The sequence below is a fragment of the Hemiscyllium ocellatum genome, chromosome 33 (genome assembly GCF_020745735.1).
Source record: "Hemiscyllium ocellatum isolate sHemOce1 chromosome 33, sHemOce1.pat.X.cur, whole genome shotgun sequence".
NCBI classification, from domain to species: Eukaryota; Metazoa; Chordata; class Chondrichthyes; order Orectolobiformes; family Hemiscylliidae; genus Hemiscyllium; species Hemiscyllium ocellatum.
The window spans coordinates 25,512,253-25,528,619 of NC_083433.1; the positions used below are offsets into that span (position 1 = coordinate 25,512,253).

The 16,367-nt window shown below is 42.1% G+C and overlaps 1 protein-coding gene across 1 annotated transcript in view; it reads left to right on the forward strand.

Annotated features, from left to right (window-relative positions):
• Window positions 1-11,012, forward strand: part of txn2 (thioredoxin 2) — a 32,166-nt gene extending 21,154 nt beyond the window's left edge. Inside the window, exons 3-4 of the mRNA XM_060849404.1 lie at window positions 4,329-4,452; window positions 7,555-11,012. Of these exons, the coding sequence (XP_060705387.1) occupies window positions 4,329-4,452; window positions 7,555-7,665 (235 nt within the window). The 3' untranslated portion in view covers window positions 7,666-11,012. The remainder of the gene's footprint in view (window positions 1-4,328; window positions 4,453-7,554) is intronic.
• The last annotated feature ends 5,355 nt before the right edge of the window (window positions 11,013-16,367 follow it).

Sequence of the window (16,367 nt, forward strand, 5' to 3'; positions counted from 1 at the left end):
CCTTGTCCGGAAGAATTTCCCTTTTAAAATTCTAAATCAGATAAAAGACGAATCTGGACGATATATTTTGATTAAAGCCCTCATAAATGGAGAGGAATATGGGATCTTAAATGTGTACTGCCCCCCGGCACACCCCTTTAAATTCATAACGGAAGCTTTTTCAAAACTGATGGCCTTTGGTGCCCGTCATACAATTAAAGTTTCCCCCTATAATTGTATTATGGATCCGGAAATAGACAGGATTCCCAAGAATGCAGCCGGGGTATCTCCCAGATCTAGACAACTGGCGGACCTGAATAAAGAATTAGGATTGGTAGATGTATGGAGATGTCTCCATCCACAGGGTAGAGATTTTTCTTTCTACTCTAATCCACATAAATGTCACACAAGAATTGATATGTTTTTTGCCCCGTCGATTTTTCTAAATTCTATATCAACCTGTAAAATAGGTACTATAGCAATCTCTGACCATGCCGCTGTATACATGGCAACTAAGGTAAAGAACAATGGGATATCCGCTCGGCATTGGCGTATGGACCCCTTCCTGTTAAAAGATAGCAAATTTTTAAAGTACTTCTCCCAAGAACTTAAAACTTTTTTAGAAATTAATACAGGTACGGCTAGCAATCCGTCAATGATGTGGGAGACCATCAAAGCTTATGCACAAGGTTTGATCATCTCCTACTCAGCGACCCAGAGGAAAATGAAGGGAGAACAACAGTGTCTGCTCGAAGCTCGCCTAAAAGCAGCCGAAACAGCATACGCTGATAGACCTTCTATCACAAAATTGCAGAGGATTACAGCTCTTAGGACAGCTTTAAACACCGCGCTTACTCAAACGGCTAAAAGGGAAATATTATTTGCGAAACAAAGATTATATGAATATGGCGACAAACCGGTTAGTACCTAGCATTTCTTGCAAAGAAAAAGAAAGCCCCTCAAACTATTCCGACTATCAAGGAAAGTACAGGTACCCTGACTCATGATCATAAAAAGATCAATGCGACCTTTAAAGAATTTTATTCTGAACTATATAGATCGCAGGATTGTGAAGATAGGATTAAGAGGATGCAGTCATTTTTAAAAAATTTGACCTTCCCGGGCCTGACTCCTGAACCGGTGTCGGCCCTAAATACCCCTTTAACAGTGCAAGAAATACTTGAGGCAATTAGGCAACTTCAGAGCGGAAAAGCACCAGGCCCGGATGGTTTTCAAGCTGAATTCTATAAAGAATTTACAGGAATATTGGCTGACCCACTTATGGATATGTATAATTTTGCGCATAGTCAGGTCTGTCTCCCACCCTCGCTGAAAGAAGCAAATATTTCTCTTATCCTCAAAAAAGGAAAAGACCCAGAAGACTCTGCATCTTACAGACCAATATCCTTACTAAATGTAGACTTTAAAATTCTCTCAAAAATGTTAGCACTAAGACTAGAAAGGGTACTGCCATATATTATAAAGGAGGACCAGACGGGATTTATTAAGGGCCACAGATCATCCAATAATATCAGAAGGGTCTTGAATTTGATCCAAGCCTGTCATCAGGGAAAGATACCAGGAGTAGTAATTTCATTGGATGCGGAAAAGGCATTCGATAGGGTTGAATGGTCATATTTATTTTACGCATTGGAAAGGTTTGGCGTTGGACAGGTGTTTACTAAATGGGTCTCAACATTGTATAATGACCCCAAAGCAGCTGTTATTACTAATGAGTTAAGATCGGATGGCTTCAGTGTGGGTAGGGGCTGCCGTCAAGGATGTCCTCTCTCACCATTGTTGTTTACGCTGATAATCGAACCATTAGCAGAAGCCATCCGGACTGATCCTAATATAACGGCCCCGAGGATTGGTACAGGCAAACACAAAATTACCCTCTATGCAGATGACGTTCTCTTATTCCTCAGTAATCCTTTAATGTCAGTGCCACGTCTAATTCAAGTTATTAATACATTTAGTGCATTCTCAGGCTATAAAATTAATTTTTCAAAATCGGAAGCCATGCCAATGGGTGGTCTGGCTATGATACCCCACCTAATGGACGGATCCCTTTTTCCCTTCCATTGGTCCCTGGAGGGCTTCTTATATTTAAGTATTTTTATCACGCCAGTATTTGGTCAGCTGTATAGGGCTAATTTTGTACAATTAATGGAAAGGATAAGGCAGGACCTCCAGCGATGGAGAGACCTTCCGATTTCCTGGCTAGGTAGAATAGCATTAATTAAAATGAATGTTCTGCCCCGTCTCTTTTATATCCTATGAGAATGCTCCCGCTGATGTTGCCAAGGCTAGCCCTACGTAAATTATATGGCTGGTTGGGCTCCTTTATTTGGAACCATAGACGGCCCCTTATTAAGCTGAAGAAGCTACAGCTTCCACAGGCAAGGGGAGGACTGGACTTCCCAGACTTTAGGAAATATCAGTTAAGCTCCCTACTAAGTTACATAGCTGATTGGGTTTCATCTGATCCACAATCAATCTGGCTGGATATCGAAGCCTCCCAAGTAAAATATCCACTTACTAATCTTTTATTTTCAGATAAGAGGAAAATCATTACAGACCACTGTAAAAATCCCATAATATTAAACACAATTAAGGCCTGGAATATAATGCGGCAAAATGAGGGTAACTCACATAAAACATCCCCCCATGCGCCAATAGTAGGCGCATGGGGATTCCAACCGGGGATTACAGATGCCACCTTTAAACTCTGGAGATCCAGGGGCATCTCATGCTTAGGGGACCTATTTAAAGATGGGATCCTGATGTCTTTTGAGCAGCTGCGTCTGAAATTTGGAATACCTAATGGGGATCTCTTTCGATACTTCCAAGTTCGAGATTATATACAGAAGAAGACTACATTAATAGATAGTCTTTATAAATCAGACAGAGAACGTAATGTCCTACGACCAGCGGGGGTATCCTCCGTTAGTACTATATGCCATTTGCTACATGATGGAGTTTCAGGAGACATGGATGACCTGCTTAAAACATGGGAGCAGGACTTGGGGCCAGAAATCTCTGAGGATTTGGGAAAATGCTAGAAGAATTACTATCTGTAACAGAACTCAGGCTATCCAACTAAAGATACTTCATAGGGCCCATATAGCTCCGGCTCGACTGGCAAAATTTAAGGCAGGAGCATCTCCAATATGTCCCAAATGCAAAATAGAGGTGGGTACTCTTGTACATTGTCTGTGGACTTGTCAGAAAATCCGTAGATACTGGACTAAAGTGGCAAATACCCTGACAGAAATTTTTGGAACGGAAATTAGGGTGGACCCTGTATCTCTCCTTTTGGGCTTTTCGAACCTCTCATTTCTGGATATGCACGGGAAGAGACTATTTTCTATTCTCTCTTTCTGTGCAAGGAAAAATATTCTGGTGAACTGGGTGGCTGAGGGCCCCCCTGGACTTTCAAATTGGCACAGATTAATTATGGAAAATATCCCCCTTGACTTCCTCACAAATATGGTGCACCGAAAGACCGAATTATTGTATAAAATATGGCAGCCCTTTTTGAATTATATAAATGCAGATATTTCGGCTATCCTAACAAGGGCTTTTATTTAGTGAAGATTTCAGATCTGGCTGCTCCGGGGCCCCTTGGGAGAGGAATCCTGCGTGAATACGGGTTTTATTATATTTGATGTTTATACATTCCGAGCATGTAAGAGACTTAGGCATACACTCTGGTTAGTTATAGGTTAGATTAGTAGAAAGTTGAGTTTTTTTTTTCTTCTTCTTTCTTTCTTCAGTTTTTGTTTTTTTTCTTTTTGTTTTCTTTCTTTCTCTTTTCTGTTAAATTATGACTATTGTATATATGATTTAATTGTACATCAATGTTTGTATCTGAGAGTTTTGTTTATTTTTGTAAATTTGCAAAAATGTTAAATTTCAATAAAAATATCTATTAAAAAAAAAAGTGGCTTACAGCAGAGAACAGGGAAAGAGAGTTCCTGAGCTGCTAATGGCCCAAAGATTTCACTATCTTTTTTACAGCCCCAATCTGCCCAGCTACCTGAGCTAATCACATAATTGTTTGCAAGCAGGAGATCTTTTATCATTGGTTTGTAGACTAATGACCAGTTACCAATCTGCTACTTTTTTGCCAAACAAAGCTCTGTTTGTACACAACCTTTTGACTCCAGTTTGTCTGCAACCACAGCTGTAACCCAGTTATGCAAGCTGTGTTCACAATGAGTATCAAGTTACTTCTTTTCAAAGCATGCAGCAATCCCTGGTTTTAAAACTATTATCAAAAATAAAAATAGACACAATCTTTACAAAAATAATAAATACTGACTTGTTTCTGTTTGCTCTGTCAGTTGGTGCAAGCCTTGCCACACTCTTGGACCAAGACTCGAGAAATTGGTGGCGAAACAGAAAGGGGATGTCATAATGGCAAAGATAGACATAGATGAACACACAGACCTTGCCATGGAGTACCAGGTATGAGCATTACTGAATACTGTACAGAAGGATTTGATTGAGAAATCCACCCTAACTCTTCCAATCACTTATGAAACATAGGCTGAGCTTTAGCAACAGAACAACAGGGTTATAAATGTATAGGATATAATGGTCCTTGTGAATACCCAGCATTGTTTCCTGAGGTAACAATGCTTCATTAAAGGATGAATACTGACCCTGCCCCCAACCATCTTTGGATTTTTCAGCACTTTCTAACTGACTTCCACATTTGACCCAGACTCTCTGAGAAAATATTCTGGCATGTTTAAATGTATATGTACAAGCAAGGGATCACAATTGGAGAAAATCTGACCTTGAAGAGTAGTAATGCTGGAGGATACAGATGGGGAAAGGTGAGGCCATGAAGATATTTGGAAATGTAGGAGGGAATTTTTAAAGTTGAAAATGCTTAACCAGAAGCCATTGTAGTTCAGCGAATACAAGGTTGATGGGTGAATGGAATTGGAGTGACTTAGTACATATGCAGCACAGTTTTGGATCAGCTCAGCTTTTTTTGGATCAGATGCTTTTTAAAGAAGAGAATATTTAAGGAAGGCAAATAGAGGTGAAAGTGAAACAGCTGGAACTAGTCTACCTGCTGTAGCAGTTCTGACTCCCACTGTTTTGAGGGTTTAGGTTTATTCAGTGATTTCAGTTCCTATCTGTCATAGAGTATGTTGAATTAGTTGATTACAGGAACACCCAGGAACTTGCCTAGTGTATCATACGTGTCTGAATAAAGCCTAAGCTAGCATTTCATGCCAGATAGAGAGAAATCTGTTGGGTATTCATACTGAATATTTTGTGCTCCGTTGTATAGGCTTTCTTAAACTGCACTCCCTATTCTAACTGCACCTTATCTAACCTAAATACACAGCATCTGTGCTTTCACAGTTGACTGTCTTGAGTCAAAGCTTTCTGACACACCAGAAGCAGCTAAACAGACATTGTACAGTCTGTCGATTCTATCTCGCCTACACCCTGATTTGAACACACTGTAAATCTGGAAACAAATCTGTGACCTGAACTGAATTCATACAAGTTAAGGGACCGAGTGAGGCATCAGTGATTGGAAAATGTCAGTTTTATTTTTGTCATGCTGAGTTTGGGACTGTTGAGAGACTGTGTCTGTGTGTGTGGTTTAGGCTCTCATTGCAGAAAGTCAAGGCGTACTTCCTTGACTGTCTAAAGCAGAACTTACAGAAGCTTTGAGAATTGTAAAGGTATAGAATGGAATAAAACAATACAAAAATAAATCTTTTGACCCAACATGTGTTTGGAGGTTGTCCAATTAATCTCTCCCTGTTTATTCTCTCCAGCCCTGCAATTTATTTTCCAAGTATTTATCCAAATACCTTCCATCTCACCCCACCACCCTTTTCAGAGAGTGCTTCCAGGCAGATTTTGAAATCCCAAGAATGTGGTAAATACCGAACTTCAGATTTAACTCGAAGATATCAGACAAACTTGTAGTGTGCTCAGTAAGCTAGTGGGAGATTAAAGCGATAGGCCAGTGTGATTTTACGATGCTCCTGTACCTAGAAATAGTTACAGCGGGCACCATAAACACAGACAATGTTTCTTTTCTGCCTGCGTTCATTTATTTCTCTCTTCCCCAACCAGTCGGTAAGCCCATAATATTTTGGCTGAATGATTTTTAGGTTGAAATGTCTAATCTACTCCCTGTGAAGGAGCCAAGGATGAGAGTTCCTTAGGGACATTTGGATACAGGCAATTTCTGGAACAACCTGGAGAAGCACTGTACACAGCACAACTGGAAGCCTGTGCCCTGTTTCATTGTTTGTGTGACATTGGTGACTAATTGGCTTGGGTTAGTGGTACTGTTTTCCTGTGGATTTTGAAGGTTACAGGTTAATGCCTTGCCCAGTGATATCAGCTGGCAGCATTTTGCCACTGAATGAGTGCTGCTTATTGCAGGACTTGTTCCTTAAGTGAGACATTTTTTTAAAAAAGAGTTCATCCTTTTTGTTCAAATGCTTCAGTGGGTGTGAATACATGTACATACCCTCTGATAACTCTTTCCCCCGCCCCCACCCCCAACCATAGCAAAATTGGTTAAGCAGTGTGTTACCACAATTGCTGTCATTAGCATTTTGTGGTACACCAAATGTCTGTTGTTAGTCATTGCTTGTGAAATGTTTTGAAAAATACTAAGAATATAATTGAGTTTCTACTATCTCTAGCATTGGTCTAGCAATGTTCCCCTTCCATATCAGTTATACAAAGAGACTAGAAATTCAGCAATTGTTCTCCTTGGAACAGAATAGATTTGAATAAAAATGTACAAAATCATGAAGGATTTTGAGCAAATTAGCCAAAACTAGTTTCCACTGGCCATAGTGTCAGCATTTGGAGGATAGAGTTTAATGTGCCTATTTTCGTGCTATACATCTCTATGACAATGGAACCAGAGGGAAGTGAGAAGTTTTACTTCATTGAATTGTCATGATCTGGGCTGCGCTGTCTGAAAGGATGCTAGAAGCACATTCAATAGGTAACTGAGATTTGACTAAATTTGAAGTGGGGAAAAATTGCAGATTAAAATAGGAACTAATGGAGTGGCACAGTAGCTCAGTGGTTAGCACTGTCTTACCACACCAGGAACCTGGGTTCGATTCCCACCTCTGGCGACTGTGTGGAGTTTGCGCATTCTCCCCGTGTCTGTGTGGTTTTCCCCTGGGTGCTCCGGTTTCCTCCCAGGTGAATTGGTCATGCTAAATTGCCCATAGCGTTTGGTGTATTAGTCGGGGATAAATGCAGGGGAATTGGTCTGGGTGAGTTACTTCCCGGAGGGTCAGTGTGGACTTGTTAGGCTGAAGGGCCTGTTCCCATACTGTAGGGAATCTAGTCTAAACAGCTGCTGTAGGCATAATGGACTAAATAGTCTGCTATGCTATATGATTCTTTGATTTCTCACCAAGTTGATGTCTGCTTCTGAGCTGCTGATTAACAAGAAGCAGCTCATCTGTGATCTAATATTTACAGTTTCATTTTCAAACTTACAGCTGCATGAATGAAAATATATAATTTGTATGTTTTCTCCCCTCCAATGATTTGCAGGTGACTGTGGTTCCGACTGTAATCGCTATGAAGAATGGGTGTGCTGTGGACAAATTCATAGGTGTCAAAAGTGAAGATGAGCTGGAAGTTTTCATCAAGAAACTGCTTTGATATTTTCTGGACTGATGGCCTGTAAAGGTTTTATAGGATGGCTGTGGGGTGACTGTCGTATGATTCTCCATTCTCCAACCAACTGTTCCCTCTGTTGTGTAAAGTAGGCAGAGATGCTACTACTAACTATCTGTGTGGCTGAAAATCCTGCCTCTATCTACACACCGGCTAGTAAATCTTGCCATAACTGAGACTGTTGTCTCCTGTTTTTATGTGTAATCTTTAGCCACTAGTGCACCTCAAACAAAACAATCTATTCCATCTGTCTGTTGGTGACCTGCAGCCAGTAGAACCTCATTGTGACAGTACCACAATTTCTTCTCTCGACTCTGCTCTATCTACAGTAATTTAACTTCAGAAGCCAATGCGTGACCTTCACTCCACTCTCTCTGAATCATATTTGCCATCTCCCCACATCCACTCCCTTAGTATCTCCTGAATGTCTGAGAGGTGCTTTATGTTCTGTAGCCCACACCTGCACTGCCCCGCATATGACTGTACTTCAGTGCCAGTATCTCATACCAGAAAGCTGAGGTTGAGGAGTTCACGATCAATCACAATTGATGACCTGATTTACACTGAACACTAAGCACCAAGAAGCTGAGAGAGCAGCTGCAGGGCAAGGGCAGAAATGGCAAGTCCTGATAGCTGACTTATATAGATTAGCAGCAGGAGCGAGAAAAAATAATCTTCTATTGTTTTTTTTAGTCTCAAAATCAGTTCTAGCTCAGCCATCAGGAGAGAGTCCCATTTGACTCAGTGACCTGGATACGTACAAAACTGCAGGATCTGGAACAGAGTTTCTTTGGATAATTTTAATTGTAAATCTGTTTCCTTTTGTCTGGTCTGGGAATGGGTCAACAAACAGTCACCAAGTGTTGCTTAAAATGAAATTCTGTATTCTCTATCAATCGTGGTAAGCTCTGCTGTTCAATATTGCCTGACAAAATGAGCAAGAAATTAGGGTTTGACAAAGGTATGCTAATGAAGACAACGTTAGAATTATGATTATAAGCACCACAAAAAAAAGGCTTTTTATTGGTGGGTCTTGCTTCATGATCTATTGTAATAAACTTATTTTCTATCTGCACTTTCCTCACCCACCCCAAAAGCTGTGGTCCCTGGCACATGCTCTGCTTCTTTTTGTCTGTTGTGTATGAAGGAGAAGTGAAACTTGGCAGGGGAAGAAGGTTGTCCTCCCCTTCTCTGTTGTTAACCTGGCAGGCTTCTCAGGTGGTTACATTCGAGTAGTTTGAGAGAATTGAGAAACAAAAACATTGCCTCTTTCCTCCCTGGCATAGTATGTGTCATGGATCCATGAATAAATCTATCGGGGATACAGGAAGCAGTACAAGACCACTAGGAACCGTGATCCCAGTTCATTCCTTCCTCTGTTCAGGTCTTGGATGGAACCACAACTCGGCCTCTCTCTTGGGGATGGGAGGAAAATAGAAAAAGCCAGTGACTGCTGTGCTGTAGCACACACTTAAATAGATATTTACAGTCTGAGCATATCCTTGAGGAATGGCAATTGAACAATGCTGTGGATGATGGCTTAACCTGAAAATGTACCCTTTATTTAGGTTGACGACACAGCACTTAAATCTCCCAGTACTGCCCTCCTCGTTTGGCCATCCACAAGCACTTTTAATCTGCCAGTCATAATCTGATTTAAGCAGTATACAATCCTGGATTATGTCCACTGCAATGAAACTGGGAGTGTTCTGATGGAACCAACTGATTCTAATGCAGAGTCGAGTAAAGTTGACACAATTTGTTGTTTATAAAATTCAATGTTGATTAAAGGAGGGAAAGTAGCCTACATCAAATCCTGGTTCCATTGTTTTCCTTTGCACTTTGCTTAGTAGGTTCTGCCCCTCTCCTCAGCTCCGTTTGTAAGGGATCAGTCTGATGATTTCATTTGTTTCCCTCTGCAGGAGCTAACAGCTCAGCGAGTGATCATATCTACACCCTGCCACACTGTTTAATTAATGGAGTATTGTCCTGCTGTATTATGCTGCAGAATAATGAAATATAATCAGTCTTGTCAACAAAACCTGAGATAAATTAATGATTCAGAACGCCTGAATAAAGTGCGTATTTCCAGAAGCTGGTAGTCAGCCACATTTCAGTTTAGTGGAGCTTTCTGCCCAAGTCTCAAATCAAAATATTCAAACTTGGCCCACGAATGTACAGACTGCCACGTTTAGCTAATTTAGCTTACTGTAACATACTAAAAGTTATAAAATGGTGGCTGAGACCTTCACTATATTGCTAGATGGAACTCACTAAGATTATAATCTTTAATACAGTATTGGAGTAACAAGTTGGAAAAGTCCTTGGTTTTAATCTCCCCATGTCTCCAGAATAGCAATGAATCAGTAAACCGAGCTTGGCAAACTCTGGGGCTGGCCCAGGATTGCAGTTAATTTATTGGTGACCTTATGTTGAATAGTGAAGTAAGGGAAGAATCCAGCTTGACTGCATAATGCCAAGAGATTTCTGCCAGTCCCCTGTAGAAATTATCTGCATTAAAGGAACTGGAGATGGAAATGGGCTTTTTAGAGGGACACATTCTATTGTGGCTTTAAAACTTTGGTTCGCCTGATCACCAGTGCTTTGAATGATATGTACTGATGTTTGTGTAGGTAAAATTGGACTCCATTCAAGTGTATGACTGTGAGGAATAGTGGTCTCTAGCTCAAATACAGTTGAGGGGAGATCCAAGAGTCAGTAATGGACCAGGGCAGGAGCTAGTTTTTGATCTCCATAGTGAGCTCCTGAGAGAGGGGACTGGAGTGACTATTTTCAATGTTTGAATTTAACCCCTGTGCAGTTCTTCCCAGATGTCCTTCAGTTAATTTGGTGCAACAAGAATTGTGTTCCTTTGTGACCGACTGTTTGCTTTAACACCAACAGATGTCTCCGGTCCAGTGTTTGAAAATGCGGTGTATTCTCTGTAGTTTTGGATGCTTCCCTTACCAATGATCTGGTAGTCACCAGGTTTAACCTGTGAATTTTAGACCTTCCTATGAACTGTCTCAATCAATCCAGCAGATTGTTTCCAACAGTCCTGGCATCCTTCCCCAACTGGCATCCACTTCTTCTTCAACGCACAGACTCAGACTTTTGTTACCAGTAGAAAATTGCCTTTTGCTATAATCACATGGTTGATGCAGGGCTTAGAAGGGGTTTGAGGAGTTAAGGATTTTAATCGTCAAATTGAGTTTCTTTACTGGTGATTCACATAGTCTCATTTTGTAACTAAATTCTGAATTGAATTTTTTTGGAAATGTTAAATCTTACTGCCATGAAACAGAGTATTATAAATAAATTCTCACAGCAAATTGATTGTTCCCTTTTTTTTGTGATGTCCTTTCATTCTCAATTAGCACTTGATTCTCTGGGGTGTTACCTGATCTAAGCTTGGATGAAGATGGGTTCCTAACATGGTCCTTAAGCTTTGTAGTTCTGGATTAGCACAGGAAAACCAATGGACGCAATCCAGATTGACAATTTATATTACACTTGAACAATATATTCTAAGAATAGGGCAGCAAATATGTGGGAATATTGCCATCCTGACTTGGAAATATATCACTGTTGGGTCCAATTTCTAGTACTTGACATTGTGGATCCACCTACACCAAATTGACTGCAGTGCCTAAAGAAGACAGCTCACCACCACAACCTCAAGGGCAGTTATGAATGGGTAATAAATTCTGGCTCAACCAATGAATCCTGTATCCCGTGAGTGAATGGGGAAAACGATATGGGCTCAGTTAGTTGGATAATCTGGCTTACAATGCAAAGTGATGCCAGCAGTATGGCTTCAATCCCTGCACTAACTGAGGTTACCATTGAAGGACTCTTTCTCAACCTTTCCCCTTGCCTGAGGTGTGGTGACCCTCAGTAGATCACTGCTAGTCATCTCTCTAATCAGAGAGCAGACCTATGGTCTGGTAGGACTATATCTACTTTACCTTTTATAAAATAGATGCTTCTCAGAAGTGACAGCAACTATATTGATGCCTAAACTACAAGAATAGGTGACAAAAGGATTTAGTTAAATTTGAAGCAGTACTTTGGGAAAACAAAGACTTGCATTTCTATAGCAATGTCAATGCAGTTTTAATGTTGCACAGAAACATTTGAAGCATAATCGTGGTTGTTGGAAACAGCAGTCAATGTTGGTAAAGCAAACTCTCAAGCAGGTAACATCCTGGCGATGACTTCGGGGATAAGCATTAATGCATTCAGTGAGGTTATCTCATGTTTTATAGTCATTATCTCTTCCTGTGAGTTTAATGGTACTCCCGTGTAACTCTTCTCACACGATACCATCTGAGGGCCATGGGAGGAGATTGGGTGAAGTCAGTGCAGTCGCTGCTTAAAAGTTTGAATGGAGGAAATAGCTCTGACATTTATAGGCTGGTGGTAAGATGAAAATGCGGGAAACACTGCAGAAGTCAGGTCAGGCAGTAACTGCAGAGAGAAATTAGAATGAAACATAGAGCAAGGCTACGCACCAGTCATGATCTGAATGAAAGTTGCATTTGTGTCTAAATATATCCCAGGTGGTGGGGTCCGTTTGGAGGTGGCTCCAGGAGGACCAGTTCCAACACCGTACAGCCCTCGTCTCCGCCGCATCTGCTCCCAGGAGGACCAGTTCCAACACCGTACAGCCCAGATGGCCTCCTTCTTCAAGGACCGCAAATTCCCCCCAGACATGATCGACGATGCCCTCCACCGCATCTCCTCCACTTCCTGCTCCTCTGCCCTTGAGCCCCGCTCCTCCAACCACCACCAAGACAGAATCCCACTGGTTCTCACCTACCACCCCACCAACCTCCGTATACAACGTATCATCCGCCGTCATTTCCGCCACCTCCAAACGGACCCCACCACCAGGGATATATTTCCCTCCCCTCCCCTATCAGCGTTCCGCAAAGACCACTCCCTTCGTGACTCCCTCGTCAGGTCCACACCCCCCACCAACCCAACCTCCACTCCCGGCACCTTCCCCTGCAACCGCAGGAAATGTAAAACTTGCACCCACACCTCCTCCCTCACTTCCCTCCAAGGCCCCAAGGGATTCTTCCATATCCGCCACAAGTTCACCTGCACCTCCACACACATCATCTATTGCATCCGCTGCACCCGATGTGGCCTCCTCTATATTGGGGAGACGGGCCGCTTACTTGCGGAACGCTTCAGAGAACACCTCTGGGACGCCCGGACCAACCAACCCAACCACCCCGTGGCTCAACACTTTAACTCTCCCTCCCACTCCACCGAGGACATGCAGGTCCTTGGACTCCTCCATCGCAGAACATAACAACACAACAGCTGGAGGAGGAGCGCCTCATCTTCCGCCTGGGAACCCTCCAACCACAAGGAATGAACTCAGATTTCTCCAGTTTCCTCATTTCCCCTCCCCCCACCTTGTCTCAGTCGGTTCCCTCAACTCAGCACCGCCCTCCTAACCTGCAATCTTCTTCCTGACCTCTCCGCCCCCACCCCACTCCGGCCTATCACCCTCACCTTGACCTCCTTCCACCTATCACATCCCCATCACCCCTCCCCCAAGTCCCTCCTCCCTACTTTTTATCTTAGCCTGCCTGGCACACTCTCATTCCTGATGAAGGGCTCTGGCCCGAAACGTCAAATTTCCTGTTCCTTGGATGCTGCCTAACCTGCTGTGCTTTAACCAGCAACACATTTTCAACTATATTGATTCTGATCCAGATAATATTTATCTGAATTCAGATGGAAAGTATTGGAGACTCCAGATCAGCACTCTGCCCAGCCTAATTAGTGAAGTTGGTCAATGTATGATGTCCTGGCTTACATAGGAACTCCTTTACTTGAAAATTCAAGCACTAGACTCAAAAGATTGATCTGGTGCTAGTTTTTACCAGGTTTGCACACACTTTGAATTCCCAAGACTGACTCTGATTTTTATCTGGCTGAGGCAGAGATGTTAACAAGACAGGGCGTGTACTGGGCTGACTAGTATATTCATTGTTTGGATCAGTGACTCTGAAATTTAATCATGAGATTTCGTGTAAAAATCTCGTCAAAGGGCTGCTGGAAGATTGTTCTGACCCTGGCACTTCTACCAGTCACAAGGAAGTGACTCTTCCAGTGTTGTTCAAACTGGAATCTGGAAAGCAGGCCTATGAGTAACAGCAATGTTAGCTCAGTGTTGCTTCTCCCACTTGCAGCATAGCTTATTCGTATCACAAAATCATTACAGGAAGTGAATGAGTGCTTTCTACAGAAGAATGATAAAAACAAATGACCTCATCCAGTAGAGAGGTTCATTCTAATGGGATTTCAGGGTCAATTTGGTGAACGGCCTTGGGATTTCGTTCAAGAGTATCCATATTTAACCACTGAGGAGTAATATGCTGATTGGCTGTTGTAAATATCACAACAAATTTTGATCTAATTTAAGTTTGAAAAATAAAACTAACTGCCTTTTGCCTAATTGGGGACAAAAGTCAATTGTCATAGCTATCCTATTTTCTGGGCTGAGGCCATTCAGTCAGCATGGGAAAACCAGCCCATCCCTACACTGAGTTCGGAACAGAATCACCCCTATGTTTATCATTGTATCACAGGTAATTATCTATGGGGATTTCTTGTATGACAATGAGATTTAATCTGCAAGTGGGAGTTACCTAGGGATTTCAAGTTTGTGTCCCTTTTCTGCTTCCCCAGTGAGAGCACAGAACATAGAACATTACAGCGCAGTACAGGCCCTTCAGCCCTCGATGTTGCGCTGAACTTTCATACCAATCTGAAGCCCATCTAACCTACACTATTCCATGTACGTCCATACGCTTGTCCAATGATGACTTAAATGTACTTAAAGTTGGCGAATCTACCACTGTTGCAGGCAAAGCATTCTATACCCTTACTACTCTCAGATATTGGACAGATGTCAGAGGTAGTTTCTTTACTCAAATCACCCCGCAATTTAAAGTTATGCCCCTTGTGCTCACCGTCACCATACTTGGAAAAAGGCTCCCCCTGTCTACCCTATCTAACCCAACAATAAAAGGAGAGTTTATTACAATCTAAGAATGCAATAAATAGCTCAGTGGCCATCTCTACATGACCCATCGCAATCTATCAAGCATGCAACATATCTGTCTTCAGAAATTATTCTCTTCACACTGTTAAGATTCTTCCCATCATTATCTGTAGCTTCTGGGCTCTATCAATAGACTTGAGCAGGCTGCATCATGGCAACTGATAGGTAGCAGGTCCAACGTTGTTTGCTTGTTTCAAACCTAATGTTCTTGAGCAATGCAAACTATGACTATCAATGGAACTTTATCATCAGTTATCTAGAGGCAGATAAGAACATAAAGAAGAAGAAATCCAGGAGGATTCCCTTCAAAACTGCTTCCCAATTTTTTTTTAAATCGCAGTCAAACTTTGACCTCAAATCCACGTTCCTGTCTGATCTTGCCCCCAGCTCTCTCGAGTGTCCAAATGTCTAGCTCAGTCTTGAACAGTCAACAATCGATGATTCACAGCTATCTCAGAAATGAAAATTCCAAGATTCACAACCATCCAAGTAAAGAAATTTCTCTTCACCTTGGTCCTAAATGGTCAACTCTTTATTCTGAGTTTATGAATATTTGGTTTTATATTTCCCAGTCAAATGAAACGCCTCTCAAATGTTTAACTTGTCAAGCTGTCTTAAAATCCTGTGTTTCAATAGGATAATTTCTCTTCTAAACTGCAGACAGTGCTCTTGAAAGACCCTTACAATTCTAGCAAGACTTTCACTTGTAGCCCAGTTAGAGTCACAGTGTTTAGATTAGATTACTTACAATGTGGAAACAGGCCCTTTGGCCCAACAAGTCCACACCGACCCGCCGAAGCGCAACCCACCCATACATTTACCCCTTACCTAACACTACGGGCAATTTAGCTTGGCCAATTCACCTGACCCGCACATCTTTGGACTGTGGGAGGAAGCCGGAGCACCCGGAGGAAACCCACGCAGACACGGGGAGAACGTGCAAACTCCGCACAGTCAGTCGCCTGAGTCAGGAATTGAACCCGGGTCTCAGGTGCTGTGAGGCAGCAGTGCTAACCACTGTGCCACCGTGCCACCCACAAAAGTGTCTTGGAATAAACACCATTATGCCATTTTCTTGTTAATTAATTAATTTAATCTCGATGTTAACTTCCTATTTTTAATCTACAAAGGTACACAGATTTCTCTGAACATAGATTTCATAAGTTTATCATTGTTTAAAATATGTTCAGCTTTTCTGTACTTCCTGACAGTGAACATCCTAACGTCCCACAATGCAAGCTCAGGGTCAATTTTAATCAGCTGTCTATATTCCTTTGCAGCTTGCCTGTTTTCATATTATAGCTTACCTCGCCCTTGGACTAGCATGATCAGCCAATTTGAAAATGTTACAAGCCAGTCACAAATCCTCTGACAAGCTTCTCCATACCTGTAACAGAAAACTAATAGAATGGTGACTGATTCAGGGGTGCAAGTTCCCAGGCAGTTACTGTCATGGGTTCAGTCCCTGGAACTTTATTCCCACAAGGTTATGGTTCTCCAGGCACCAACTTTCACCAGAGGAATGGTTCCCCAGGCATTGGTCCTCACCAGGGGCACTGTCCCCCCGCACCAATTCTCACCAAGAGAACAGTTCCCCAGG